Source organism: Anopheles gambiae, chromosome 2 (assembly GCF_943734735.2).
Source record: "Anopheles gambiae chromosome 2, idAnoGambNW_F1_1, whole genome shotgun sequence".
NCBI lineage: Eukaryota > Metazoa > Arthropoda > Insecta > Diptera > Culicidae > Anopheles > Anopheles gambiae.
Window position 1 is genome coordinate 101,676,748 of NC_064601.1, and position 24,464 is coordinate 101,701,211.

Genomic DNA, 24,464 nt, shown 5'->3' on the forward strand with positions numbered 1-24,464 from the left:
TGATTCCGATTGCACAGGAGGGCACACACAGTGCAGGGCGAAGAACCTGTTTGTTTGTTCTCTCTCGCCTTCCGTAGCGCGCGGACGTACATCGTTCGTTTACAGGCGGCTGATCGACCCCCACCGTCGTCGTCGTCGTCGTCGGCTTTAAGTTCTACCGCATTTAAGAAAGTGTGCTCCGCGTGTTTGGTGGCAACGAAGCAAACGGGAACGAGAGTTTGAAATTAAAGTGTCTTTTATTGCGCTGAAGCTGCACATTTAAAGTTCGTTGCTGGGCTCGCTGTGCGTTTGTGTGCGTGTATAGCTCCGCTGCAGAGCCATGCGGTGAGAAAGGTTATGCCCAAACAAAGAGTGTGTGCCCCCCTCACCGATCGCAGGTGCCCTTCCCCGCCGTCCTCGTGCCGCTCCATGTGCATCGAGCGGGTAAACGTGTGTAGTAAAGGTGGCTCGAAGGCTGGGCGATAAAAAAAAATACCACCCCCTTTTGGAACCCATTTTCCACCCCTCCCAATCACCCCCTTTGTGTAAACCACCGCATTCACTATCGATCTCAGCCAACCGTTGTGACCCAGTGAGAAAAAGCACGTGAAAAGCGAACGCGCCTTCCGTCTGTTTGCATGTTAGTGTGCGTGCGTGTGTGCTTGCATTAGTACAGGTGCGTTTGTGGAAAGGGGGGCAGGGTGCAGAGGGAAGCGGGGATATGTGAGGCTTCCTCGCCGAAAGCCACCAAACGCATTTATCGCAATTTTCGCACGACGTAAGCAAAGCTGGAGAAAGAGATCCAACTCTGTGTGTGTATGTGGCGTGACCCGCGTGAGATACAGATTGTTTGATGGTGGTGGAGGTTCCAGGTAACGAGTGCGTGAGAGTGAATTGTGTTACTGTTGTTGTTATTGCTGTCAAAGATGGCTATGGAAAGGAAGCGTTGCCAAGATGTTGTTCACTGCTGTGACGTCACACGACGACGCACGGCGGCCGTAGCATAAGCGTTAGAATCGAGCGTTAGACCCCCTCTTCAAACACACACATACGTACGTGGAGGTGGTGGTGCTGGTGGAATTAGGGTCGAGTATTGGAACTTCGCACCTTTTGGAAGCCGAAATCGGAGCAAAAGCCTCCCTCCACGGATAGAACAAAAGCTCACAGAGCAGAGCTAGAGCAACACAAACTCGCCATGTCGTCGATGGAGTTGTACGTAAAGGTAAGCGCTGTCGAACTCGCCCGCCGAACTCGCTGTACTGCATTATTAACTATTAATTCTTCATTTGGGTGCGTTTGTTTAGGTAGGTACGGTGGAGCCCAAGAAACCCGACCCAATCGGTCGCGCGCTTGTAGGGTTTCGTCGCGTTCTTTACGCGTTCGCAATGCCGCGGCCCTTGGTGGGGCTTTTCCTTCCTGAGGTGTGTACCTTGTTATGTGCGCCTCTTTCGGGCCGGTAGAATGATGGTCCAAGTGTGCACTGGAGGCAACCATTTCGCCTCCAGTTCGTCGTCGTTTGGTCGTAACGTTACTGCGAAAGAGAGGAAACGGCGAGAAAACGGTCCAATGACACATCCGGAAAACGGTGCTTTTTTTCGTCTCGTATTCGACTCGGCGCGCGCGTGTGTGTGTGGTGAACACCGCCACCGCCAGCAGTTTCTTGGCCGTACGTGGCCCAAGTGTCTTGGAAATGTTTTTTTTTTTGTGCTGACTATTTTGTCTAGCGGTCTAGTCGCTGAAGACGATTGAGAGGTAATGTGTCATTGCCCCGAGTATCTGAAGGGTTAGTGGATATCTAATGATTGAGGAAAGGGGAAAATCGCTAGCTCGGCATTCTTGGATTGATCGATTGTATTAGTTTCTAAATTATACTCTTATTAGAGTCTTAATTATACTTTCAGCATCCAATTGGATCCATTTGCTCTTGATCAATCACTGCCGATTAGTCAATGCTCGAAGTTAAAATTTAAGTCAAAATGAAAATACAGCTTCTTCTTCTTGTTCCGAGACTTATTAGTACAACGTTTGACTGTTGATTAGACCATCAACAACATTTGGGGAAGCTATGACGAATTTTATCTATCTTCTTCAAGCAAGGTGATAGTAAATGATTGATAACCAGTCCGTTAACTGTCTGCCGAACCAACTCGAACCAATTGTCCCTAATTTGTTTGTATGTAAAAGTATGCATAAATCAGGGCTTTCAATTTTGGGTAAGCATTTCATACAAATGATCATAAATCGCCGATTGGCTTTAAATTGATCATCAGATCGTGCAGCATTACAACATATTATTATGTTTTGATTACCAAATCTTTGAAATTTGAATTTTTTAAATGTTTCTTGCGTTATAGAACATTATACAGTCAGAATTCAATAGTTGAACGCTTTTTAGTTGGCATGCTTTTTAGTTGAACGCTCGATAGTTGGCTGACAGTTCAATTAAAAAGCATGCGTTTGTATAGGAAAACCGGGTTTTGAAAATTTTTCAAAAATCTCATGGCATGCCGAGAAAAATTTCAATTTTTTTATGGAAAAACGTGTAAACTAAAAAGCACTTATTCAATAGTTGGCAGGGAATCGAACTTCAACCAGTGAGTTCGAACTGTATATTGAAAGTCCATAATCTCCTTAAGGTGCAACATGGACCAGCCTCTAACATATCAAACTAGACGGCTTCTTCTAGGTTTGCAGTCCTTAGAGAGTCGTAGGGAGGTAGCACAATCAGTTTTTGTAGCTAAGTTAATAATAGGCGAAATTGATGTTCCCGAGCTTCTTCTTAAGATCAATTTGTACGCTCCTGTCCACGCACTACGTCCTCGGAATTTTCTGATCAAAATAGACCGGGCCCGTACTTACAGAGGAGCTCATGATCCAATTATCTCAATGAGTAAAGCTTTCAATAAGTCCCACTGCTTTTTTGACTTCAATATTACCGTTGCCACGTTTAAATATTTATGTCTGTATTCAGATATATAGCAAGTAAGGTTATCTTAAGTTTTATTTTATTTTTAATATTGCTATGTTGTTGTATGTTGTTATTAGTATGGTTTAGAGAGGCTTTGGCTCCTGCGGAGTTCTTTCGCCTCTTTGCAAATATTTTTATATTGATCTTCAATAAACGATCTCAACCGGTTCTGTCGATTTTTAGAAAATAAAATGGCAACCTGCAGTTGGGCAAATTACATTTTTAGTATCAAAACTGCTTCAGCTGCAGCAACCTGATACATATATAGTCCCCGAGGTACACGGTACCAGATGTTTGATAGACTCCTAGATAGGCAATTTTCCTAATTTGAAAGTTCTTGGAGCAAATTATACTGAGTGTCTAATGCAAAATGAATTGCTTTTTGTATTTTATTAAAATGTAAAATTGTGGACGAATACTACAGTGATAATCTCGCAATAAAATACATCATTATGCAGTTATAGCCACTTCCACTTCAATGAAAATGACACTCATTTTATGGTTGTAAAATAGTGAAAAGTAACCTACGTGGATATTCGAGTTACACGATATCTTCAAAGCCAATCGTTAATGGTGTATCCCGGGAACAGCCTGTAGTTGTTACTGCCATCAAGAACTAAGATATCTTTTCTCTAGTATTATTTGAAGCAGATTTTGATCCCTTCACTAGTTTGTAACTGCCAATATAAAACAAAGAAATTGCGACTTGGAAATTAAATTGGTAGCAAAACGCACATAGCTGCTAGCCGAACCTTGACACCTTCGAGCAGCAATAAATTGCTATATTTCGTGTGAAAACGATAACGCGGTCCACCCATCCGCCTCCCCCCCAAAAAAAAACCCCGTGCCGACCCTTAACCTAGTTTCTACATTTGATAATAAGACACCCTGCGTGAAATGTGGCTTGGATTCGGGCCTTCCCTACACACCAAATGTCTGTATTTGGAGCAGCAACTGGCAACTGGAGTATAATTGGCCCTTTTGGAAGGCCCAAGTCTGTTATCGAAGGCCACACAGCTGGTTGTTCGTTCCATTAATGTACCCATTTATTGCCCAGAAGTTCCCGCTTCCCATTTTTCTTTCACGCCGCATCTTCTGGCGCATTGTATCGCTCACACGATCGTTAACGGGGTATTAGAATCGAAGTAAATTAGAAAGCAAAAAAAAAACATGAAGGAAAAAGATGAAGTGGAAGCCAATTATCACCTGGAAAGAATTGGCAATGAACTTCTCCGTCAAGCGATTCGGCTGTCTCTCTCTCTCTCTCTCCCTTGTAAGCTCTTGAGTGACACTTTCGTGAAGGCTTCACTGTGTCTCGTGTTAATACAGTCTGTTAGTATGGTACGGGTTGTTTTATCAGTTACCAAGATGCTTGCGTGGCGTGTGAGCGATGATTAACCGCCTGCTCGCCGTCGGCTGATAACTGATTCGAAATGTAAGTGCCTGTGCCGCGCAAGCAAAGCAAAGTGTCAAGTGGAACGAATGGACTGTTCTGCTGGGAATGGTCGTTTGTAGGTGGGTTGAAGTGCATGGCTCAGTAATTAGTTCCATCAATAATTGCTTTGCCGTTTTGGAGGCACAAGTGTAGTGTACTTTACAGGTGTTTATTTTTACATTTATTTTAATTTAATTTAATTGTTTAGGCACTTTATTTTAAAGTTGTTTGAAGTTGAATATTTTAAGAGAAATATACAACCAACTTATTGTTGGTAAAAAGGGGTAATTTCCTTAAAGAGGGAAATTTTTGTAGATTTGACATATTTTGATAACTTCAAACAATATATTGATTATTTTTCACATGGAGGTTTATGCTCGGCAGTGAGCTAAATAATATAAATTGTTCAAGTAGCTCATTTCTTTGCCGCATTTATAAGGTTCTGTTTTGTAACTTTGTATGTTTTACGATTTCATCCGACTGAAAGTCTGTTAACTTTCTTAACAAAATTACACGGCGTAGTTGTAAATTGTGATCTATTTTGGTAAATTATTAGGTAAAAAACTGTTTAAGTTACTAAATTTCTAAGGTTTTTGTTGAAATTTAATGCTGAAAATGTAATGTTAAAACACGTTTGTTTATTGATAAATATTTGTTAATGTCAGTTGTAAAAATCTTTTATAATTTTTTCTCTAATTATCGCAAAAGCTTTTTAAGTAATTTAACAATAATTTTATGATTAACGTCTGATCTGAGCAAATCACTCAAAACACAGCATTGGTTAAGCTTCATTAGTAACGGGTTTCATTTTCCGAAACAGTGATGGGAAACAACAATTAATAAATTGTACACTTCCTCGCACTTCCGTGCCCAGATGGGTTTAACCTTCACTGCGAGCTGAGCTAGCAGTGGGTAACCCTAACCCTTATCAAATCTTCACGGTCGCGACACCACAGGTAACGACGACCCCTCAGCTCAGCCCATCGTGGCAGTAAAAGCAGGTCACTCCAGCCAGCCTAGAATGTGAGAAGCACTGTGACCCACTTACTTCGGATTCGGTGCTGTGTTTATACCACAACAAACTGCACAAAGGTGGGTGGATGGTGAGACTTTGTTGAGAGAGAGAAAAAAAGGTCCACCTTAAGCCCAATTTATGCACCCAATGGAGAACTTTCTTCCAGAAATGATCGCCGCATTCGGTTTGGGGTTGTTACGAGCATGTTCCGATCATTTGATCGTGAATGGAAAGTACACGACGGTTGCGGCTTTTAAAGAGCTCTCTACTGTCTTGGGGAGGGCTGGAGAAAGAAATGACTCTTCACAACCTTTCCACGATTTAAAGTACCCTCCCACTGAGCGGAGAAAGAAGAGACTCTTAAAGTGGGGTGCAGAGGCTCCAGACGTTTGTGTGCGTGAAACGATCGGCCTTTGTTCCGGCAGAACGACAGTGGAGCCTCCGCCACTGTCGCAATCGCATGTACGGTGGCAAAAGACCGGCGATTGCACGAGAGGGTGGAATAATAGATGGAAAACGACCAACGCCACAAGACACAACAAACGGGTGCTGGGGTCAAATTGCTGTTGGTGGGGAGATAGTAGTAGCACGATCGTGAAATCGTTCTGCAATCATCGCTGGAAGGTGTGTTGAGCCTTTCGAGTGCAACGACCATAACCCATAACCCCGATCTGTGTCTGCTGCTGCTGCTGCTGCTGCTCCGCGACCTGTCCTTGGCTTTGCTTCGGTTGGACGGCGAGGCGATTGCAGGCCGGATTGCATGATAATGCACCCCCGGGTGGCTCTCCGGTATGGGAAAGGTATGTGCAATATCTAGCCTCCACCACTAGCAGCAGCATCATCTTCACTAGAGAGAGAGAGAGCGTCTCAAAATAGTGCAAATGCTTCGACAGTGTTTCAACATTGTTTGGTGTGTTTGTTTCGTTGCAGAAATATGTGGATGAGCTGTCTGTTGATTATCTTAAATACTTCATCACGTTTACCATTTTTATGTTCGGTGTGGAATTGGGGGAATGAAAAAGAAAATGAAAAATGGAATAATTTACAGTGTTGTTGTGCCAACACAATGTTGTTTTTGATGTCAACCATGTAGTAGTGTAGCGATTATGAGCGCTGAGCAAATGAGCCTAAGCACAAGTAGGGAATATTTGTATCTTTGATGAAGATTTGTTTGGAAAGATTGAATATCTAATACATACGGATAACTCTGAGAATAAAGATACACAATGAAAGTAAATAATATCTTCATATTAAACTAAATAAATAAAGGAAAAAAGAAAAGAAAATAAGGAAAAAATACAATGCGTAAATCGTAATTCGTAAACTCTTACTTCAACAAAATACAATAACATATAACTAGACTAACACATCAATCTAAATGATTTGCTTAGACACTAGTGAAGCAACTGAACAAAATCATCAAAAACAGTAATGAGTTAGAGAAAAACAACAAAACATGAACAAAACAAAAAATAAACAGAAAACAACAAGAATAACGGAAATTAATTTGTGAAATTAGTATAGTAAGTACTATTTTCATTGTTTTGTTATTAGAAATTGGCATTATCACTTAATAAACGAACAAGAAAAATTCGTTATACAGAGAATGTGAGTGCGTCAAACAACAATGTTTTCCTTTCTATTCAAATTATATATACATTTACGCTTGTGTATTTTATAGCTATTGTTGTTGTTGTTCGCATGAGAAGTTGGACTTGTAGGGGCCTCTTTCATCTTTATTTTTATCGCAATTGCCAGAATTTATGTGATTTTATCCCTTTTACATCTGTTATTTCGCTAAAAAAAACCTTCCTGACAGTCCTGTGGAACCTTATAACAGTGTCCAAGCTTTTCTAATTAGACATTTAATTGAATACTGAACCTCTAGTTGGAATTATTTTTTCGTTTGAAGAACATAAACGAATGAAGGAACTATGCAAGTCTGCTAATAGAATAGAACGAGTATCTATCGTTATTCTGCACCGGTCATATGTACAGTCTGTTCCCGAGGCAGTAGTCTAATTTTCTGTACGCTGTTTGTTCGTCCATTTGCTGAATCTGAACGAACTGTTTTGTTCTTGTTCGCTCTTCCCGTTCCCGCTCTAAGAATACAAGTAGAATTTAATGTGAATTATTGGAATGTGAAATGTATTTTCTGCAGTTTATTGTAATTGCAGAATGTTCTTTTAGTCTCTCAATAATTTAACGTTCTCTTTTGAAGCTCTAAACTCATTCAATTTACACCTGCCTGCAGTACACTATAGGCCCCTATATTTTTACACTCAAAAAGACATTCTTATCGCACCGAAAACCATATGTGCGATGCTCGTGTACACAAACATCTCACCTGCTGTGTGTTGCTGCTGCCTTGTTGGGCCATCCACGGTATCATACACTTTTTTTCTCTCCATTTTTATCAGCACTACATACACATGAGATGAGTAAAGCTCTACTACTCCGGCTGCAGCACACACGTCTGACGTAACGATTGCACGCTATCAGTGAGTAAATAGCAGGTACACTCACTACAACCCACTGCCCACTGGGGGTGGGAGATGGGTGAGTTGTACTTGGAGGCTTTGAAGTAAGGTGATTGCTGTGCTGTCGTGGCAGATGGATGCCTTTTTAGAAGTGTAAATAAGGAACAACAACCCTACATTTACACAGGGTCTTGAGGGTCATAGGGTAAACGATATTTGGGAAGGGATAAGGAAAACGAAATCAGAAGGAGTGAGGCAAGATAATCAACCCACTTTTATTGGACGTATTTTTCCCATCCAATCGCGCTAAAGCCTGTTTGGTAGGTGGTTTAAAATTTAATCTCTATACCATCCACTTTTATTGATGTTGGCTTTTTTTATTTTCGCGCTTCATATCCCCATCGGCTGGATGGAGGATGGAGACGTCACAGGGTGCCACGGTGCGTCATCATTAATGGATTGGCCATGAACTTGACATTGGGATCTCTCGCATTCTCTCCCATTTGAACGGCTGCTGAGATAAATCGATATCATCGAGGTTAGCGTGTTATCCTTTCGAGGATGCAACGCGTGTTTGTTCTCGGTTTGCTCTCAGGGCCTCGTCCTTTGCCCCTGCTGAGAGTGAATGTTCAGTGAGAGTGAATTTCCTCCCATTTTCCCATTGCGATATTGTGAGAGGCAATGCACTTCCACTGAATTCCAATAGACTGCAAGGCGCTGGCGCAAGGTTTTGTTGTTCTCTCTTCCAATGGGGAAAACACAACCATATGTTTTCCAATAATCGGTTAATGAGGCTTTGAATTTTACTGCTTTGGATATATTAAAAGCAATGTTGTAATGCCATAATGTTTCTTTTTGGAGTTTATGTACAGGAATGTATTAAAGTATTAGTCTGTATGATGAAATCTAGTTCAATATTTGAAATATTAGGCAAATAATCTATCAAAACATTCATTATTTGTAGAAAAATGTATTGCCATACGTAAAAACTTCTAACGTTACTTGTTTATTTCCCATTTAAAAACAGTAATGACCTATAAGAAGTAACATTTACGGGCAATTTTGGTTATCGATTCGCACTAAAACTGACATTAGCCGGTGTCCAGTGTACAGCAGCGGCAGCAGTACATCGCCTCCCTGAAACGACGTAATCCATACTGGTACGGCTTGGGTGCTTCTCTCTGTGTGGTATGAAAGCCCATTGTCCACACTTTTCCTTGCCTTATGATATATGTCAGGGCGTTGGTGAAATTCAATCCCTCTCTCTCTCAAGCAGGGGCCGAGAATTAGTGCCCTTACCTTGTTGGGGTTCTTTACGAGATTCTTTACGCTTAGTACACACTGCTGCGAGGCGGAGCGGGGACAGTAAAGTAGCATTTGTAATCGGAGCTTCAAAGCAGCATTTGCACAGTTCACCGAATCCATCGACTGTTTTCGATCCAGCAAAAGCAGTTTGTTCCGTTGGTCATCAACGCGGGGTGGATGAGGTGGATAGGGTAATTATATACACTTATACTTCCATTTCTTTCTTTCCACAATTTTTTTTTGACCGGTTTCGACCGGTAGAAGAAAAAGGTTAGAACAGTAGCGGGGAAAGCCTGTACACTGCCATGTTTTTTTTACACTGCAGTCTCTCTGCTGCACGCCAGACGTGACAAATTCCTCGCGCGGACGCCGTTTTGGAGACGCCGTTCGTGAGGCGTAGTTCTCGCTAGTTGTTTTTGCATCGGCTGGCACGACCACGTCCGTGGACTAATTCTCCGGACACTGGATATTAGTCAAGCATGGCGAAGGCAACGGCACAGTAAGTGGACGGACGGACGGACGCCCTGTGGCTGCTGCATCTGCTAGCCAGACCTTTCAGCGAAGGGCATATACGGGCAACGGATCAATGATTTCGAGCTTCACGGTGATTATGACCGTCGCCCGGGAAAACTGATACCGATAGGACCGGAGTCGTGGTAGCGTATTTCAACGTGAAAAAGCTTATAGACAGATTTGCCATCGAGTATGTTTATTGAAATTCGGTCTTCTTCAATTTTGATATATGTCGTCTGCTTTTTTATGAGCTGTTTGAAGAAAGATTGACAAGACTACAACACTAAATAGACCAAGAACGAGTCATTAGAGTTTTTAGATCCTTCCAAATTATTGTTATATTCTCTCTACACGTAATGTTAGTATATAAACGGATATTTTGGGATTTTTCATGTGGAGACAATCTGTTTTATGATCTTCAGTATTATATCGATCGTCCCAGTCGGTCCCATGGTATTGTCGTCTTCTCTTACGACTGAATAACATTCCTGTCATGGGTTCAAGCCTTATATGGACCGTCGTCCCGTAGCAAAGGACTAACTATCTGGCTGCGTGGTATTGAATAAGTATCGAAAGCCTATATAGTCCGGCATGATCGGGAGGTCACAACGCCAAATAGAAGGTGTATCATGTGGGTTAAGCATTTAAGGTATATTTGTTAAACCTAAAATAGTTTTGGAATCGCTCAGATGCCTGGTGATGGCCTATTCTTCTGGTTGCCTTTTCCGGAGTCTTAGTGGGAACGTAGTAAGAATGATACAGTTAGAGAGATCTACAGATAACGATCATTGATCGTACGAACTCTTCGCGTAGGACCTCGTAGCAAAGTCCAGTGTTTCCTCAATGACCTCGTATAGTGCTCTACTTACACACTTACTTATCATGCGTTATATCTGCTTCGAGGTAAGGCCTGCTCCAGGAGTATCCATTGATACTTCTGCCATTGTTCATTGTTAACCTGGTCATTGCGGCTAGCGTTGCACATCACTTTGGCACCTTAAATTGGGCCCTCTACTCTACCTCTATTGTTGCGGACAGTCTTATTTTATCCACTTAGCTGTATATTAGATAGCTTATACTACGACGGGAGCTTTTGGATGAGGAACAACAAACTTCCTTACTTTGCAGGAGCCAATTTGTTTACCGTTAGAATTTCGGGTCGCAGCGATCTCAAACATAATGTTTACATTGCATCTTTTTTTAGTTGTCCGTGAAATCCTATTACAATATTGTCGATTATTTGTCTAATAAGGTAGTCCAATTATCCAGCGATAGAACATTTCTACGATCATTTGTCATTTGTTGTCGATATTTTTTTCTGGGATATTTCCCCGATACAGTCACGATCTGACACGTCTTGTTCACCATATGATCTCATCTTTATGAACGGTGTGGTTACAAATCAGTTACGATTGGCCAAGTCCATAAAATGATTAAGCAATGCCTAGAACTTTAATAGTTGTTGTGCCGAAGTTCAGAATTGTGTAAAACAAACTGTACTACGACACTACGCGATCGACAGCGCCATCTATTGGAAAGTGTGTCAAACACGCATGAAAGTTACCCTGAATGATACCAATACATCAAAGAATTGCAGCAGATTTAACATTCTTTCTTTTCTTCTATTTACCACTTTCTCCAGGATGCCCGGGTGTGGATACCTCACCCGGAGACGGTTTGGGAAGGCGCCGTCGTCGCCCAGGACTACAAGCAGGACGACAAACAGCTCAAGCTAGTCACCGACCGCGGGGTAGAGCACACGGTACCACTGAAAACCCCGGCCGATCTGCCTCCGCTCCGCAACCCTACCATCCTGATCGGGCAGAATGATCTCACCGCCCTGTCCTACCTGCACGAGCCGGACGTGCTGTACAATCTCGAGGTGCGGTTCTGTGACCGGCAGGCGATCTACACCTACTGCGGCATCGTGCTCGTTGCGATCAACCCGTACGCCGAGCTGCCGCTGTACGGGCCCGACCTGATCCGCGCCTACCGGGGCCACGCGATGGGCGAGCTGGAGCCGCACATCTTCGCCGTGTCGGAGGAAGCGTACGCCAAGCTGGAGCGGGAAAAGTGTGACATCAGCATCATCGTGAGTGGCGAGTCCGGTGCGGGCAAGACGGTTTCAGCGAAGTACGCGATGCGCTACTTTGCCGCCGTCGGTGGCAGCGAGTCGGAGACGCAGATCGAGAAGAAAGTGCTGGCGAGCAGCCCGATCATGGAGGCGATCGGTAATGCGAAGACGACGCGCAACGACAACAGCTCCCGGTTCGGGAAGTTCACCAAGCTGCTGTTCCTGAACAACCATTCGATGGCGCTGACGGGCGGTACGATGCAGACGTATCTGTTGGAGAAGTCGCGCGTCTGCTTTCAGGCACCGGGCGAACGGAACTACCACATCTTCTACCAGCTGTGTGCTGGGCGGGAGCAGTGGCCCGAGCTGATGCTGGACCATCAGGACAAGTTTCACTTCCTCAACCAGGGCCAGTCGCCGAACATTAGCAAGCTGTCGGATAGGGATCAGTTTGAGGATACGCTGGGGGCGCTCAAGACGCTCGGGTTTGATGATGCGGAGATTGGGGACATTATGAAGGTGGTCGCGTCGGTACTGCATCTGGGGAATGTGGTGTTTAACCACCGGCAGAAGAGCCAAACATCGGAGGTGGACAGTGAGGCGTGCTCGATTGCGAGCAACGATTTGCATCTGAACGTTGCCTGCGACATCCTGCAGTTGGATAGGGGCGAGCTGCGCAAGTGGCTTGTGACGCGCCAGATCGAGTCGATGAACGACAGCGTGCTGATACCGATGAACAAGCAGACGGCCGAGGCGACGCGGGACGCACTGGCGAAGCACATCTACGCGGAGCTGTTTCAGCACATTGTGCAGAAGATTAATCGCAATTTGGCGGGCAGCAAGAAGCAAAACTGTTGCTTCATAGGTGAGCTGGGTTGGGTGGGCGATTAGACCCGGAAGGAGAGCACACTTAACACATCTTCCATCCATTTTGCAGGTGTGCTCGACATCTACGGCTTCGAAACGTTCGACATCAACTCGTTCGAGCAGTTTTGCATCAACTACGCGAACGAGAAGCTGCAGCAGCAGTTCAACCAGCACGTGTTTAAGCTCGAGCAGGAGCAGTACCTGCGCGAGGGCATCGAGTGGAAGATGATTGACTTCTACGACAACCAGCCGTGCATCGATCTGATCGAGTCGAAGCTCGGCATACTGGACCTGCTGGACGAGGAGTGCCGGATGCCGCGGGGCAGCGACGACTCGTGGGTCGGCAAGCTGATGGAAAAGTGCGGCAAGTATCCGCACTTCGACCGGCCCCGGTTCGGCACGAGCGCGTTCCTGATCAAACACTTCTCCGACACGGTGCAGTACGAGTCGCGCGGCTTCCTCGAGAAGAACCGGGACACGGTTTCGCGGGAGCTGGTGAGCGTGCTGAAAGCGTCCGGGATGCGGCTCTGCCAGCGGTTGATGGTAGCGCAGGAGGAGGGCGGTGGCGATGGGGATGCGAAGACCGCACCGGCGGCTGGGGTGAAGATTATGGTTAGTGCGGCAAGAACGCAGGTAAGGTGTCCGGAATGGTTGGAGCTTGTGTTTGATTTGGTTTGTTTTTTTTTTTGTTTCGTTTCATGCTTTTTGCCATACATTTCATTGCTTTATGTTGTATTTTGTGTAATTGTTGTACAATGTCGTCTTGTGTGACACACACACGCAACACACTCTAATGCGCTTGTCTTTCCCCTCGCTTGTTGTCGTCCCGTGCTGAACGTGGCAGTCGGTGGATAAGAAGAAAAAGGTTAGTTTCTGTTGGAAGTATGTCTCGAGTCGAGTATTGCTCTAACTGTGTGGCGTCGATTCATCATGTCATTTAAGAGTTGAAGCGATTGGTAAAACAATCAAAATGGTGGAGAGAGAACTGAGGTAAAATTTAATTTCATTTTTGTCTAACACACTTTGCTCCCTACATGCAGCCGATGACTCAGAAGCAGCAACGAAAAACGGTCGGTTCACAGTTCCGCGAGAGCTTGACACAGCTGATAACGACACTGCACAACACGACGCCCCACTACGTGCGCTGTATTAAGGTAGGAGCAGTCCCGTAGGTCTTTCAATGCTCCAATCTTCAATCACTTCTAAACATAAATTTTCGTCTCGCTTTTCCAGCCCAACGACGACAAAGCACCGTTCAAATGGGAAGCACCCAAGATCGTGCAGCAGCTGCGCGCTTGCGGCGTGCTCGAAACGGTCCGCATATCGGCCGCCGGCTTCCCGTCCCGCTGGAAGTACGAGGACTTTTACGAGCGCTACCGGCTGCTGTGCAAGCGGGCCCAGATCGTGGACTGGCACGTGAAGGCCACCTGCACGAACATCGTGCGCAACTGGCTGCTGGACGAGGACAAGTACCGGCTGGGCAATACGCAGATCTTTTTCCGTGCCGGGCAGGTCGCCTATCTGGAGCAGGTGCGCAGCGACACGCGCAAGAAGCACATCATCGTGGTGCAGTCGCTGATCCGGCGGTTCGTCTGTCGGCGCCGGTACCTGCGGCTAAAGCAGACGGCACTGGGGCTGCAGCGACACGCGCGCGGAATGCTGGCCAGAAAGTATGAGCGTTTTGATTTCATTTCAATGTGTTGTGTTTTAATGCACGTTTGTTTGCCTTTGTTTTAGACGCGCGGACAATCTGCGCAAAAACCGTGCCGCCATCATCATCCAGCGGTACACGCGCGGCTGGCTGCAGCGCAAGAGGTATGTGCAGATTCGCACAGCCGTACTGGGGCTGCAAACGCGTGCCCGCGGCTTTATGGCCCGGCGCAAGTTTCGCGCAGCGCTCGACAACTACAAGGCGACCGAGGTGCAGCGCTTCTGCCGCGGCTATCTGGCCCGCCGACGGTACCGGGCACGGTTGGACCACATTATCAAGTGTCAGGCCGCGGTGCGGCGGTTCCTGGCCCGGCGTGCGTTCAAGAAGCTGAAGGCGGAGGCGCGCACCGTCGCCCACATCCAGAAGATGTACAAGGGGCTGGAGAACAAGATCATCGAGCTGCAGCAGCGGCACGACGTGCTGTCGAAGGAGAACGCTGCGCTGAAGAAGCAAAACGTGGAGGTGGTCGAGATGCGCCAGAAGCTGGACGGCATGAAGCGGCTGGAGGGTGAGCTGAAGCTGCTGCAGCTGCAGCTGGTGCAGAAGGACGAAAAGCTGATGCTGTCGATCCGCCAGCTGGAGGGTGAGCGGGACGAGAAGATGCAGCTGCTCGAGGAGAAGCAGCGCGAGGAGGAGGAACGGGCCCGGGAGCGGGACGCGTTCGAGCAGGAGCTGGCGAAGGTGCGGCGCGAGGTTACCGAGATCACGGCCGTCACGCAGATCGAACAGGCGCGGTTGGTGTCGCAGGCGGACACGGAGGAGATTCATGCCGCCTACCAGCGCACGGTGAAGGATAAGGACGTGCTGGAGAACGAGAATGTCGCGCTGCGGCAGGAGGTGCGCCGGCTGCAGCGCATTATGGCGGACTCGCATGAGCTGAAAACTCATTCACGCTCCGTCAGCAATGCGTCCAGCACGAACGAGGAGGACTACGGCTACACGTCCGGGCGGAACACGCTGGACATTCGGCGTGCCTCGCCCCATCCATACGAAGGTGACGCAGGTGGCGCTGGTGGGGGAAGCGCTGGTCGGGGGAGTCACCGCAGCGGCGGTGGTTCTGTTGGTAGTAATTATAGCGTTAGTAGTACAATTGTCGCTAGTCATGGTGAGTCACGCAGGGAGGAGAAAAGACATCCGTTCGTGGATTACGAGCGGGTGTACCGGACGCCGCCCGATGCGATCGGTATGCTGAAAGGTGAGAATGCCGGAGGGAGGCCGTTGTGGTGGAACTGGTGGTACCGGTTGGAGGCTGCTGCTAATCCATACTAATCGCACGCAATGGAAGGAGAACGTTGCACTGGAATTAACACCCTTTTTTTGGTCAACTAGCTAAGCAATGCATGCAGACACACACACACAATCGCACATCACGCTGAGTGCTTAACGGCAAAGTTCATTTCCATTTAATTGATTGAACATTTCGTCCTGGACATCATCAAGGAACTTTAATTTTAGTTCAATTTTACCATTTCAAATTTAAATGTTTTAGTAATCAGAATAAGACTAAGCTTGAGGAGCAATTTCAGGTTCTAAAAAATACTTCCCTTTACATTCGGTTTGAAACCGTTTGTTTGTTATATCGTCTATTTTAAAATGGTTTCTCACTTTATCTGTTGATCGTAACATAATGACTGACAAAGGTTAAAATAGGAAAAGCACTCGAGATATCGTATTTAACATGGATTCGGCACACGGTTTCGCTGGAGATAAAGCTATCCCTCATTAATAATCCAATAAAGGTAATCAAAGTGGATCCAATTGGATTGTCAGATTAGCGTGTCCAAGAAAGGTGTTATAGAATCTAACTCTCTTCACATAGAGCTAACTAATGTAACTTCTTTATCAACAGCGCAACAAAAGATGAACTTTCCATACAGAATGTTCATATGTCAACAGTATGAAAAACGCTGAAACCCCCTATATCAATTGCTCCATAAAAAAACTTAATTTGGAAGATCGATAAGGATTAGTGTTGGGTTTCATGAATCTTTTTAGTTTAAATTCATTCATATGAATCTTCAGCAATAAGAGATTCGAATCTCGAATCGAATATTCTTATGTATTGTATTTGCGCGATTCCATAGTAAAGTGGTTAACTCGCACGACGCATCGATCGTCTCTCTGTAGCGAAACAAATTATCCGGCAGCGTGGTACTTGCCAAGAAGTCTCGAAAGCCTGTATAGCCTGGTATAGCCCACGTAGGTTGTAAAGCCAAGAACAAGAGTAATAAGAAGATCAAGCTCTACGAATCTTTGGAGATGCAAGAATTCCTAGAAATTAATGAATCTTTCGAGATATATAAATCTTTGAGATTCATGAATCTTTCTTACCGAGATTCAGATTCAATGAATCATTTCAAAGATTCATTCAAATTCATTAATCTGAATCAAATACACTCAACACCAGTATAGATATTAAATTTTATGAAAACAGTTCAAATAATCCTATTGTTTTTAAATTTCGGCAAAAAAATCAGATTAGAAAATGAATTCCAATGGCGTATTGAAGAAATTTCAATCATCAAATGTCAAACTCTATGTTTAAAACACTAGTTTATATCATAAAACTTGCCAATTCTATCTTATTTTTGAACTAGCAACGAGCATGTTAGGGATCATCATATTACCATACAATAGCAAAACATTTTTCTCTTAAATGTCATTCGTCTATTGTGTACTTGCACTTTATGACAATTTGGGTAGCTTTTAGAGCTAAAACTATTGCAAGCTCATTTATTATGACGACGATGATGCGTTTTTAGAGAAATTTGTGCAGCAATTTATCCATTTTCACGTGATAAATATATTTTTATCGCGATTAATATTAACAATCCCGACAATACTGTTAACAAGCAATCTAATACTGGTATGAGTATGTATTTTTGTCCATAAGAAGAACCGTTATGGCCTTAACTAAGCGTAAGCTGTAATTCACTTATTAACCCACTTATCAGAGTTACTACATCTAATTTGTCTTTTTTAATATACAAAACTGTAAGAATACTAATAGTACTAGCAGTCACTTACTGTTATCTATATCCTACTAACGCTATTAATTGCACTAACTTACCTTTAAATCAAGAAGAACATTCCTTATTAAATTTTTGCTTTCTTTCCCTCCCCTTTTTTCCAACCCCTGCAGACCCTTCGGATTCGACTGTAGGCGAGTCGCCCGAGAAGGACCAAACGGCCATCATACTGCGCATGCGCAAGCTGTTCGAGGAGGAAAAGTCCAAGAGCGAGCAGCTGCGGAAGGAGCTCGCCCGGCTGAAGAAATCCTCCACCTTCAGCACGGAAGACTCGATCCGTGCGTCCGAGCTGGAGGTTGAGAACGAGAAGCTGCGCCAGGACTACAACCTGCTGCGCAACAGCATCAAGCGTGGCGTCGAGTCGCGCGAGATGGACGCCCAGTACGGGGCGCTGCAGGAGGAGCTGAAGCGCCGCCGGGAGGAGTGCATCTCGCTGAAGGCCGTCCTGGCGCAGCAGAGCCAATCGCTGCGCTCGCTCGGCCAAACGGCAAACGGGGCGGAAACGAGCCTGCGGATACACGACGAGGGCGAGCTGATGGAAGCGTTCCAGGCGCAGAAGCTGGTCAACCGGCAGCTCGAGTCGGAGCTGCGCGCCATCACGGACGCGAACAATGAAACGCTCGTCGAGAACAATCGCATCATCGACGGGTTGCGGACGGAGAACGGGGAGCTGCAGGCGATACTGCAGCAGCACGTGGAGCAGGTCGGGGAGGAGGTGGACCTGGAGACGGTGCGGCAGAATGAGCAGTATCTGCGGCACGAGCTGAGGAAGTCGACGGCGGCGTACGTGGAGCTGCAGGAGCAGCTGAACGAGCTGCTGGCGAAGAACAATGAGCTGCTGAAGAAGAACAACATCCTGTCGAATCGGTTGCGCGACCACGGGCTGAACGATTCCATCCTGATGAACGACGAGTTCCACAGCATGGTGGCGGTGGTGAAGAAGCAGACGCAGTCGTCCCAGGGCATACTGAAGTACCGGCAGGAGGACGAGAGCAAGATAATGCAGCGGCTGGTGACGGACCTGAAGCCGCGGGTCGCTGTGACGCTAGCGCCGAGCCTGCCCGCGTACGTAGTGTTTATGTGCATCCGGTACACGGATCTAGTCAACATGGATCAGCTCGTGCGGTCGCTGCTGACGCGGTTCGTGCAGATGATCAAGCGGCTGTACCGGGGCGCGAACTCGGTGGAGGTGCGCGTCATGTGGCTCGCAAATACGCTCACGTAAGTGTCGTTCTACCTAAGAATAGTCTTTTCAACTCAATTTCCTTAAATAATCCCTTTTCAAACCTTCCATTTTGCAGGCTACACAATCTAATGAAACAGTTCGGCGGCTACAAAGACTACATGAAGTACAACACGGACGTGCAGAACGCGCAGCAGCTGAAAAACTTTGACCTGGCCGAGTATCGGCAGGTCATCCACGAAACGATCATCTCGATGCACAGTGTGCTGATCCGGCAGGTGCAGGACAGCCTGAAGCAGTACATTGTGCCCGCCATACTGCACCACGACGAGACGGCACGGGGCAAGAGCCGGCGCACGATGTCGCTGGACATTTCGCCCGAGCAGGGCCGATCGGAGCCGGAGCTGCTGGTGCAGCAGCTCGGCTGTGTGTACAACCATCTGAGCAGCTTCGGGCTGGAGGGATGCTACATCGAGCAGATCTTCAAGCAGCTGATGCACTACATCTGCGCCGTGTCGGTGAACAATCTGATGCTGCGCGGCGACCTGTGCATGTGGAAGACGGGCATGAAGCTGCGGTACAATATGGGCTGCCTGGACGACTGGGTGCGCAAGATGAAGATGGGCCCGGACGTGATGAAACCGTTCCTGCCGCTCAACCAGATCTCGTCGATACTGCAGGCCCGCAAGACGGAGGAGGACGTGCACACGCTGCTGGAGCTTAGCACGGCCCTGTCGACCGCGCAGGTGTTGAAGGTAAGGAGGATCGAGCGATCGAGCATTGATGTGAGGCTATTGTGGGCATGTTTTTGATCGCTTTGTTGCGCACTTATCATTGTAGATCATCAAATCGTACAAGACAGACGATTGCGAGAACCAGATCCGGCCGGCATTCATTGAGAAGCTCACGCAGCAGCTGAACCTGCGCTCGGAGCAGCGCGAATCTGACACGTACATGATGGACGAGGAGCTCGTCAGCCCGCTGGTCGTGCTGTTCAAGTACAGCGAAATCAACCTGGAGGAGATTGACTTGCCGCCGGAGCTGAATCTGGAGGGTTTGGTTACCAAGATCTAGACTTAATTGCGCAAAAGCGACTACTTACTGTTAGAAAAAAGGGGAGCTCCTTTGCTCTAATGGAACTCATGTTTTGCTACGCTTAAGTTAAGGTTGTTAGGAAGTGTGTGTGTGCGTTTGTTGTTTTTCGAACGGTTTTTCCTTTGGCTTGTTTTTTTTTCACCTCAAAACCCCGGTGAATAGTGGCTGCGTGCAAAACAAGACACCACTACCATACCTGAAGAGAAAGTGCAATTGGAAATTACTTCCGCAAACGAAATCCAATCAATCATTCCCATTGACGGACGACTTGTTTTTCTTATTAGCATCGAATCACGAGCGATAGTTAAGCGCGTAAGTTGTTTTCGTTAAGTTTATAAAACTGTCGAACTTTAAGGGGGGGGGGGGGGGGGGGGGACGCGTTTGTGGTGTTGTGTGGGTGGGGAGAAAATGGGAACGTAAACTGACTGAACTCGATTGGACTTTACTGTGAAACGTGTGTGCCTACTCTAACTCCGTAAGGCCGCTTGGCCCCCGTTTGGGAAAGCTGCTGCGATGGAACCGATACACGGATCATTGTCCCGGTTGTTGTGCACGGGGTGCAGCAGTTGATCGGTATCGGTTTAAGTTACTTTTCCAATTGTGAGATTTATTCTTGTTGTTGTTATTGTTGAACTAATTGGATGGGAAAAGCAGGGAAGAAATGAACGTCTAAAAAAACTGTACGCTTGCAAAGCATTTCAATAACTTAACATAGACACACGCCTGCGCTTTTTGTTATCGTCCGTTATCGACAGACGAAGTGGCAACTCGCATATTAGTCAAACGGTGGAGTTCTATAGTAAACGGGATCGGGGGAGAAATAAGCATTATATTTACATCAATGTACATCCAGCAAGCTGTGTAGCGTAGGCTTTAGCAGTAGTCTATTATCCACAGTAAAGGATGGATTAAAACCATAGCAGATATAACATACTTACATATTACATCTGAACTAGAACGAGAACTTAGTAGCGTTAGCGTGTCTTAGGCGAAGTGTCGCGATCGCGCATGATCGTGCAGAATGATAAAAAAAACAATAATAAAACGTTGAATGAATTGTATTGAAATTCGGAGGGGTTTATAAAGCGAATCCTCTACAATCTGGAAGGCGTAGATCATTATACTTATCTGAACTATCTAGACCGACCAATATAGGAAAGCTGCCGTATGAAAACGGTGGACGAGCGTGTGTGTGTGGCAGAGAGAAGTGCACAACCATGTTACCACCAGTCGTGCACTCTTCTCTGCACTCGCTCCGTTGTAGTAAATAAATCGTTAGCGTTTCATGAAAACCCACGAGCAAATATACGTAACGGCAACGACTTTGGACTGTTCTTTACTGATGACTTATTTAGTGATTGATTTTTGTTTACTTTATTCACCATTTATCGATGTATTAAATGAGTAGCTTTAGTAGAAATGTCAATATTCTAATTACTTTCTTCTGCCTAGATCAATACGTTTTCGAAATTATCGTCACGACGAGCCAAGCTGCTCGATTATGTGTGATAATCATGCTAAAAGTTTCAAGGTAATTTTAAATTTAACCCTTTTCTAAGTACATTTATTAATTTATTTCTTTCTTAAATATTTCAGCACAAACTTGACCTCACTTTGGACCGAACTTGACCGCGCGCCAATAACGGTCAACACGGCAGGTTAGCTGCAACGATTGCGCTGCCCTTCCGATTAGGTAACAAGCTTCTCACACAGCAAACAAAAAAGTCATATGCACCTGGCATGGAACGCAGAGCGCTCGTCGAATTAGACGCCTTAATTAGTACAACTAGCAAACACGGTGACCATGCGTAAGGCGCATTAGCGTGATGGGTGTAGAATTGGTAATGAATTGTTCACTATCGGGCCACTCTTGCACTCCCCGCTCCTACCTGACAATGTTGTATGTAAATGATGATGCCCCGTTTGGTGGTGGGGGTACGATTTGTGCAGGGTGCGTCACAACCGTGCGTTAAAGCGGATGCAAATGCCACGCGTCGCTTTTACACATACCGAGACAAATTGTATCGACACTTGCTGGTAGCAAATTTTAAATCGTAATACGAACGAATTATAAGGAGTTTGTTAAAATTTTCCGAATGTTTTGTGCTAGTGGTGAATGTGCACTTTAAGTGCTCGCTTTTACGACAGCATCTTACGGTTTGGCGGCCAATTACGGAGTGTGTGCAATTAGGGCAAATTGCGGGAGAGTGTGCGTGGAAAACTCTCGGTAAATGGGTACGAGAGGCACGAAAATTGACTCAACAAATTGTGGTTGCATTTTTGCACGGAGCAACGGTTCTGGTGTTTTTACCCGTTCCACGTAATCAAGCGGACGATCAGTTCGGTGATCGTTCTAAAGGGATGCTGGCTGCTGTTTGGCACGTATGTTTTCCGTTAGCTGGAAGCTGTTTTTCCCTTGCTAGAGTAGAGTGTAATTAGACGAGTTCCGTTACGTTTAATTGGGCTGCTTGGGATGAGCATTTGGATCTGTTGGGGGGAGAGAATTTTTAAATGATGGTTGAGGAAATGCTTTGAATGCAATGGAAATATATGTTAACGATCCATGATAACCGGTCTAAAAATTGTGATATTATCAATGTTTTTTTTAGTTTATTATATAGGTTGAAGATTACTGTAATAATTCAAACACTGTGGGTACTGTTTATGCTCTTTTTATTAGAAAAAAGGATAACCATTATATACAAAAGTTTCCAGTTTTTTTTGCTTTGTTGTTTTGCTTTGCTTGTTTCGTTAATCGAACGGCAGCGTTTTGGTTTTTTTGTGTTTGCTTTGCTTTGCTTCATAAATAGAACGATAGAACACAGAAAAGATGAACTACGTGTACCGAAACGACGGAACGGCTTACCGCCCACGGAAACGGTATTTGGGCAAATTGTTGAAAAAAAACCCTGGACACAGTAGCGTCCAGAACAAAACAGGAAAAAAAGAAGTGGAAAACTATTTGCTATTGCTTAAATAAAGTGTTTGAGTCAAGTTTGTGATCGGAAGAACGGCGGGGAAAGGGGGGAAGATCAGTGATGGAAGGGTTCAGGTGGACGATGATCCTACAGACTAAAGGTTTGATGTTTTGCCGGTGAGACAGAAGTTCCATGCGTTGCGTTCGCTTATCCGGGTGCGTATGATGGCAATGGGCTAACTAGAGGGTGGGGGGGCAAGCTCTGGGCTAGCACACTCTAGTACCAGTATCCACCGTACAGTCCTCCGTAGCGGTAGTACGGGTAGCCTGTTGGGAGAGCAAAAAGAGTCAACGTTAATACGATCCCGCCGCCGACACTGTGTCCGGTAACTCACGACCCCATCCATAGCTGTAGGAGTAGCCGGGATAGCCGTATCCGTAGTATCCCGGGTAGCCGCCGTAGTAGCCGTAGCCGAAGGAGGAAGCCCCCTTCAGGTCCTTGTCGTCGGCGCCGGCCTCCAGCTCGTCCGCTGCTTCTGCGGCCGCTGCAGGACGCGGCTCAATCGGTTGCCGGGCTGCGGCCGGTTGCTGCGGGGCAGGGATGGCCGACACGATCGCAACGAGGGCGACGAGGGCGAAGAACAGGGTCTGTGGGTGGGTGGAAGGCATAAATGAGCGGTTTGATAGTTTTTTTGGTAAAATATGTGTGATTTTTTTTTACTTTGATTTGTGAAAGAAAAGAGAGAAAAATGCAATTTGAATGCGAAGCAATCGATTTAAAACAATGCTCTTGCCTTTTAAATGATAAATTACTGAAAAAAACTTGTTTGCATTAAGTTTAAGACGAAAGACTTCAATGCGGTGAGATGCAAAAGGAAGCAACGAACCTCATCAGCAGCAATTTTACTAGGGATTTAGTTTGAAAATGAGAACATCTACACTTAAAGGGGCTTATTTTATGGGGTGTGAGGCTCAGAAGAACAATTTTTATATAGAAAGCACTTTTGCTTATAAAAACTATCTTAGTTTTACAATCATCTGAGTGATCGTAACGATTGATCAGTCTAATTATTTATAGTTCTTAAAACGATTATTTGTGATTTGGAGACGTTAAGATTATGCCAACACATCTTCTTTTACGCTTATTACACTTTAAAGCATTTGAAAAACTCGCTAATGGCAAAATTAGCAGAATATGGAAAAATTCCGCACAAAAGACTTCAACGACCCAACAAGCTCGTTGGTAAAGCAGTAAGCGACGAACCCTTGTCACAATCAAACACAATTCTGTTCGTATACCCAAAACTATTGCTATCTTTTATATTGTTCTGAATAACTTCTATTCACTCTTTAAAGCATTTCTATACACACAAAACAACACTTGCACACTTCACGGCAAAAAACTTACTACTTTGAACGATGCCATTGTAGAATAAGATAAGGTGCTTTGGTTTGTTTTTGGATCGCAACAGAAACGAAGCGTTAGATCACTTCCACGAGTGGCTTTGCTTGGCCGGCTGTACTGAAGGCGTTTGAGAACTGACTGACGATCAACGGTTATCCGGTGTGCTTATATACGCGCATGCACAGATGCAGCATTATTCTTAGCAGGAGGGGGGTGGCGGCTTAGCGTTATCGCACCCGCGATGTCACTCCCTCTGTTTGGCGCGGTAGTGGGGATGCGTACCGAGTAATGTACAGTCAGTCGTACAGTACAGTATAGGTGAAGGAAGCGGACGCATGGTGTTTTTCGGTTGATTCAATGTGTGGCACCATGTGTGTCCTCTCCACAACCCCCCTTTTTCTCTGCGCACCGTGGATAATGAAAGGGAAGGTGGAGGTGAATGATTTGATAGGTCGGCGCTGTGGCGGCTCAAAGTGATCATTACTGGC

The 24,464-nt window shown here is 45.6% G+C and overlaps 2 protein-coding genes across 6 annotated transcripts; one reads left to right on the forward strand and one right to left on the reverse strand.

Moving 5' to 3' along the window:
- Positions 1 to 20,976, forward strand: LOC1277086 (unconventional myosin-Va). Of its 4 annotated transcripts, none has more exons than XM_061642915.1 (10): positions 1 to 1,201; positions 11,338 to 12,634; positions 12,707 to 13,269; positions 13,481 to 13,501; positions 13,677 to 13,790; positions 13,870 to 14,306; positions 14,374 to 15,542; positions 17,490 to 18,597; positions 18,678 to 19,314; positions 19,400 to 20,976. In XM_061642915.1, exons 1-10 carry the CDS (start codon positions 1,175 to 1,177, stop codon positions 19,631 to 19,633), a joined length of 5,607 nt encoding a protein of 1,868 aa, XP_061498899.1. In that variant the 5' UTR covers positions 1 to 1,174; the 3' UTR covers positions 19,634 to 20,976. The 4 variants fall into 4 exon arrangements, with proteins under 4 accessions (XP_061498899.1, XP_061498903.1, XP_061498902.1 ...); XM_061642919.1 differs by having other exon boundaries at positions 14,374 to 15,341; XM_061642918.1 differs by having other exon boundaries at positions 12,707 to 13,248.
- Positions 20,977 to 22,310: 1,334 nt separating this feature from the next.
- On the reverse strand, positions 22,311 to 24,138 carry LOC3290175 (homeobox protein Hox-D1). 2 transcript variants are annotated; one of them, XM_557160.3, is made up of 3 exons: positions 23,980 to 24,138; positions 22,970 to 23,219; positions 22,311 to 22,898 (listed from the first exon to the last, which is right to left on the reverse strand). In XM_557160.3, the coding sequence occupies exons 1-3, from the start codon at positions 23,995 to 23,997 to the stop codon at positions 22,849 to 22,851; spliced, it is 318 nt and encodes a 105-aa protein (XP_557160.2). In that variant the 5' UTR covers positions 23,998 to 24,138; the 3' UTR covers positions 22,311 to 22,848. The 2 variants fall into 2 exon arrangements, with proteins under 2 accessions (XP_557160.2, XP_001688882.1); XM_001688830.2 differs by having other exon boundaries at positions 22,967 to 23,219.
- Positions 24,139 to 24,464: the final 326 nt, after the last annotated feature.

Bases quoted from the DNA above. Each gene is read 5' to 3' on its own strand.
- LOC1277086 (XM_061642915.1), top strand. From the start codon at position 1,175: ATGTCGTCGATGGAGTTGTACGTAAAG. The intron at 12,635-12,706 runs GTGAGCTGGGTT...TCCATTTTGCAG, and splicing joins GCAAAACTGTTGCTTCATAG to GTGTGCTCGACATCTACGGC. The intron at 14,307-14,373 runs GTATGAGCGTTT...CCTTTGTTTTAG, and splicing joins CGCGGAATGCTGGCCAGAAA to ACGCGCGGACAATCTGCGCA.
- LOC3290175 (XM_001688830.2), bottom strand. The intron at 22,899-22,966 runs GTGAGTTACCGG...CTCTCCCAACAG, and splicing joins CTACAGCTATGGATGGGGTC to GCTACCCGTACTACCGCTAC.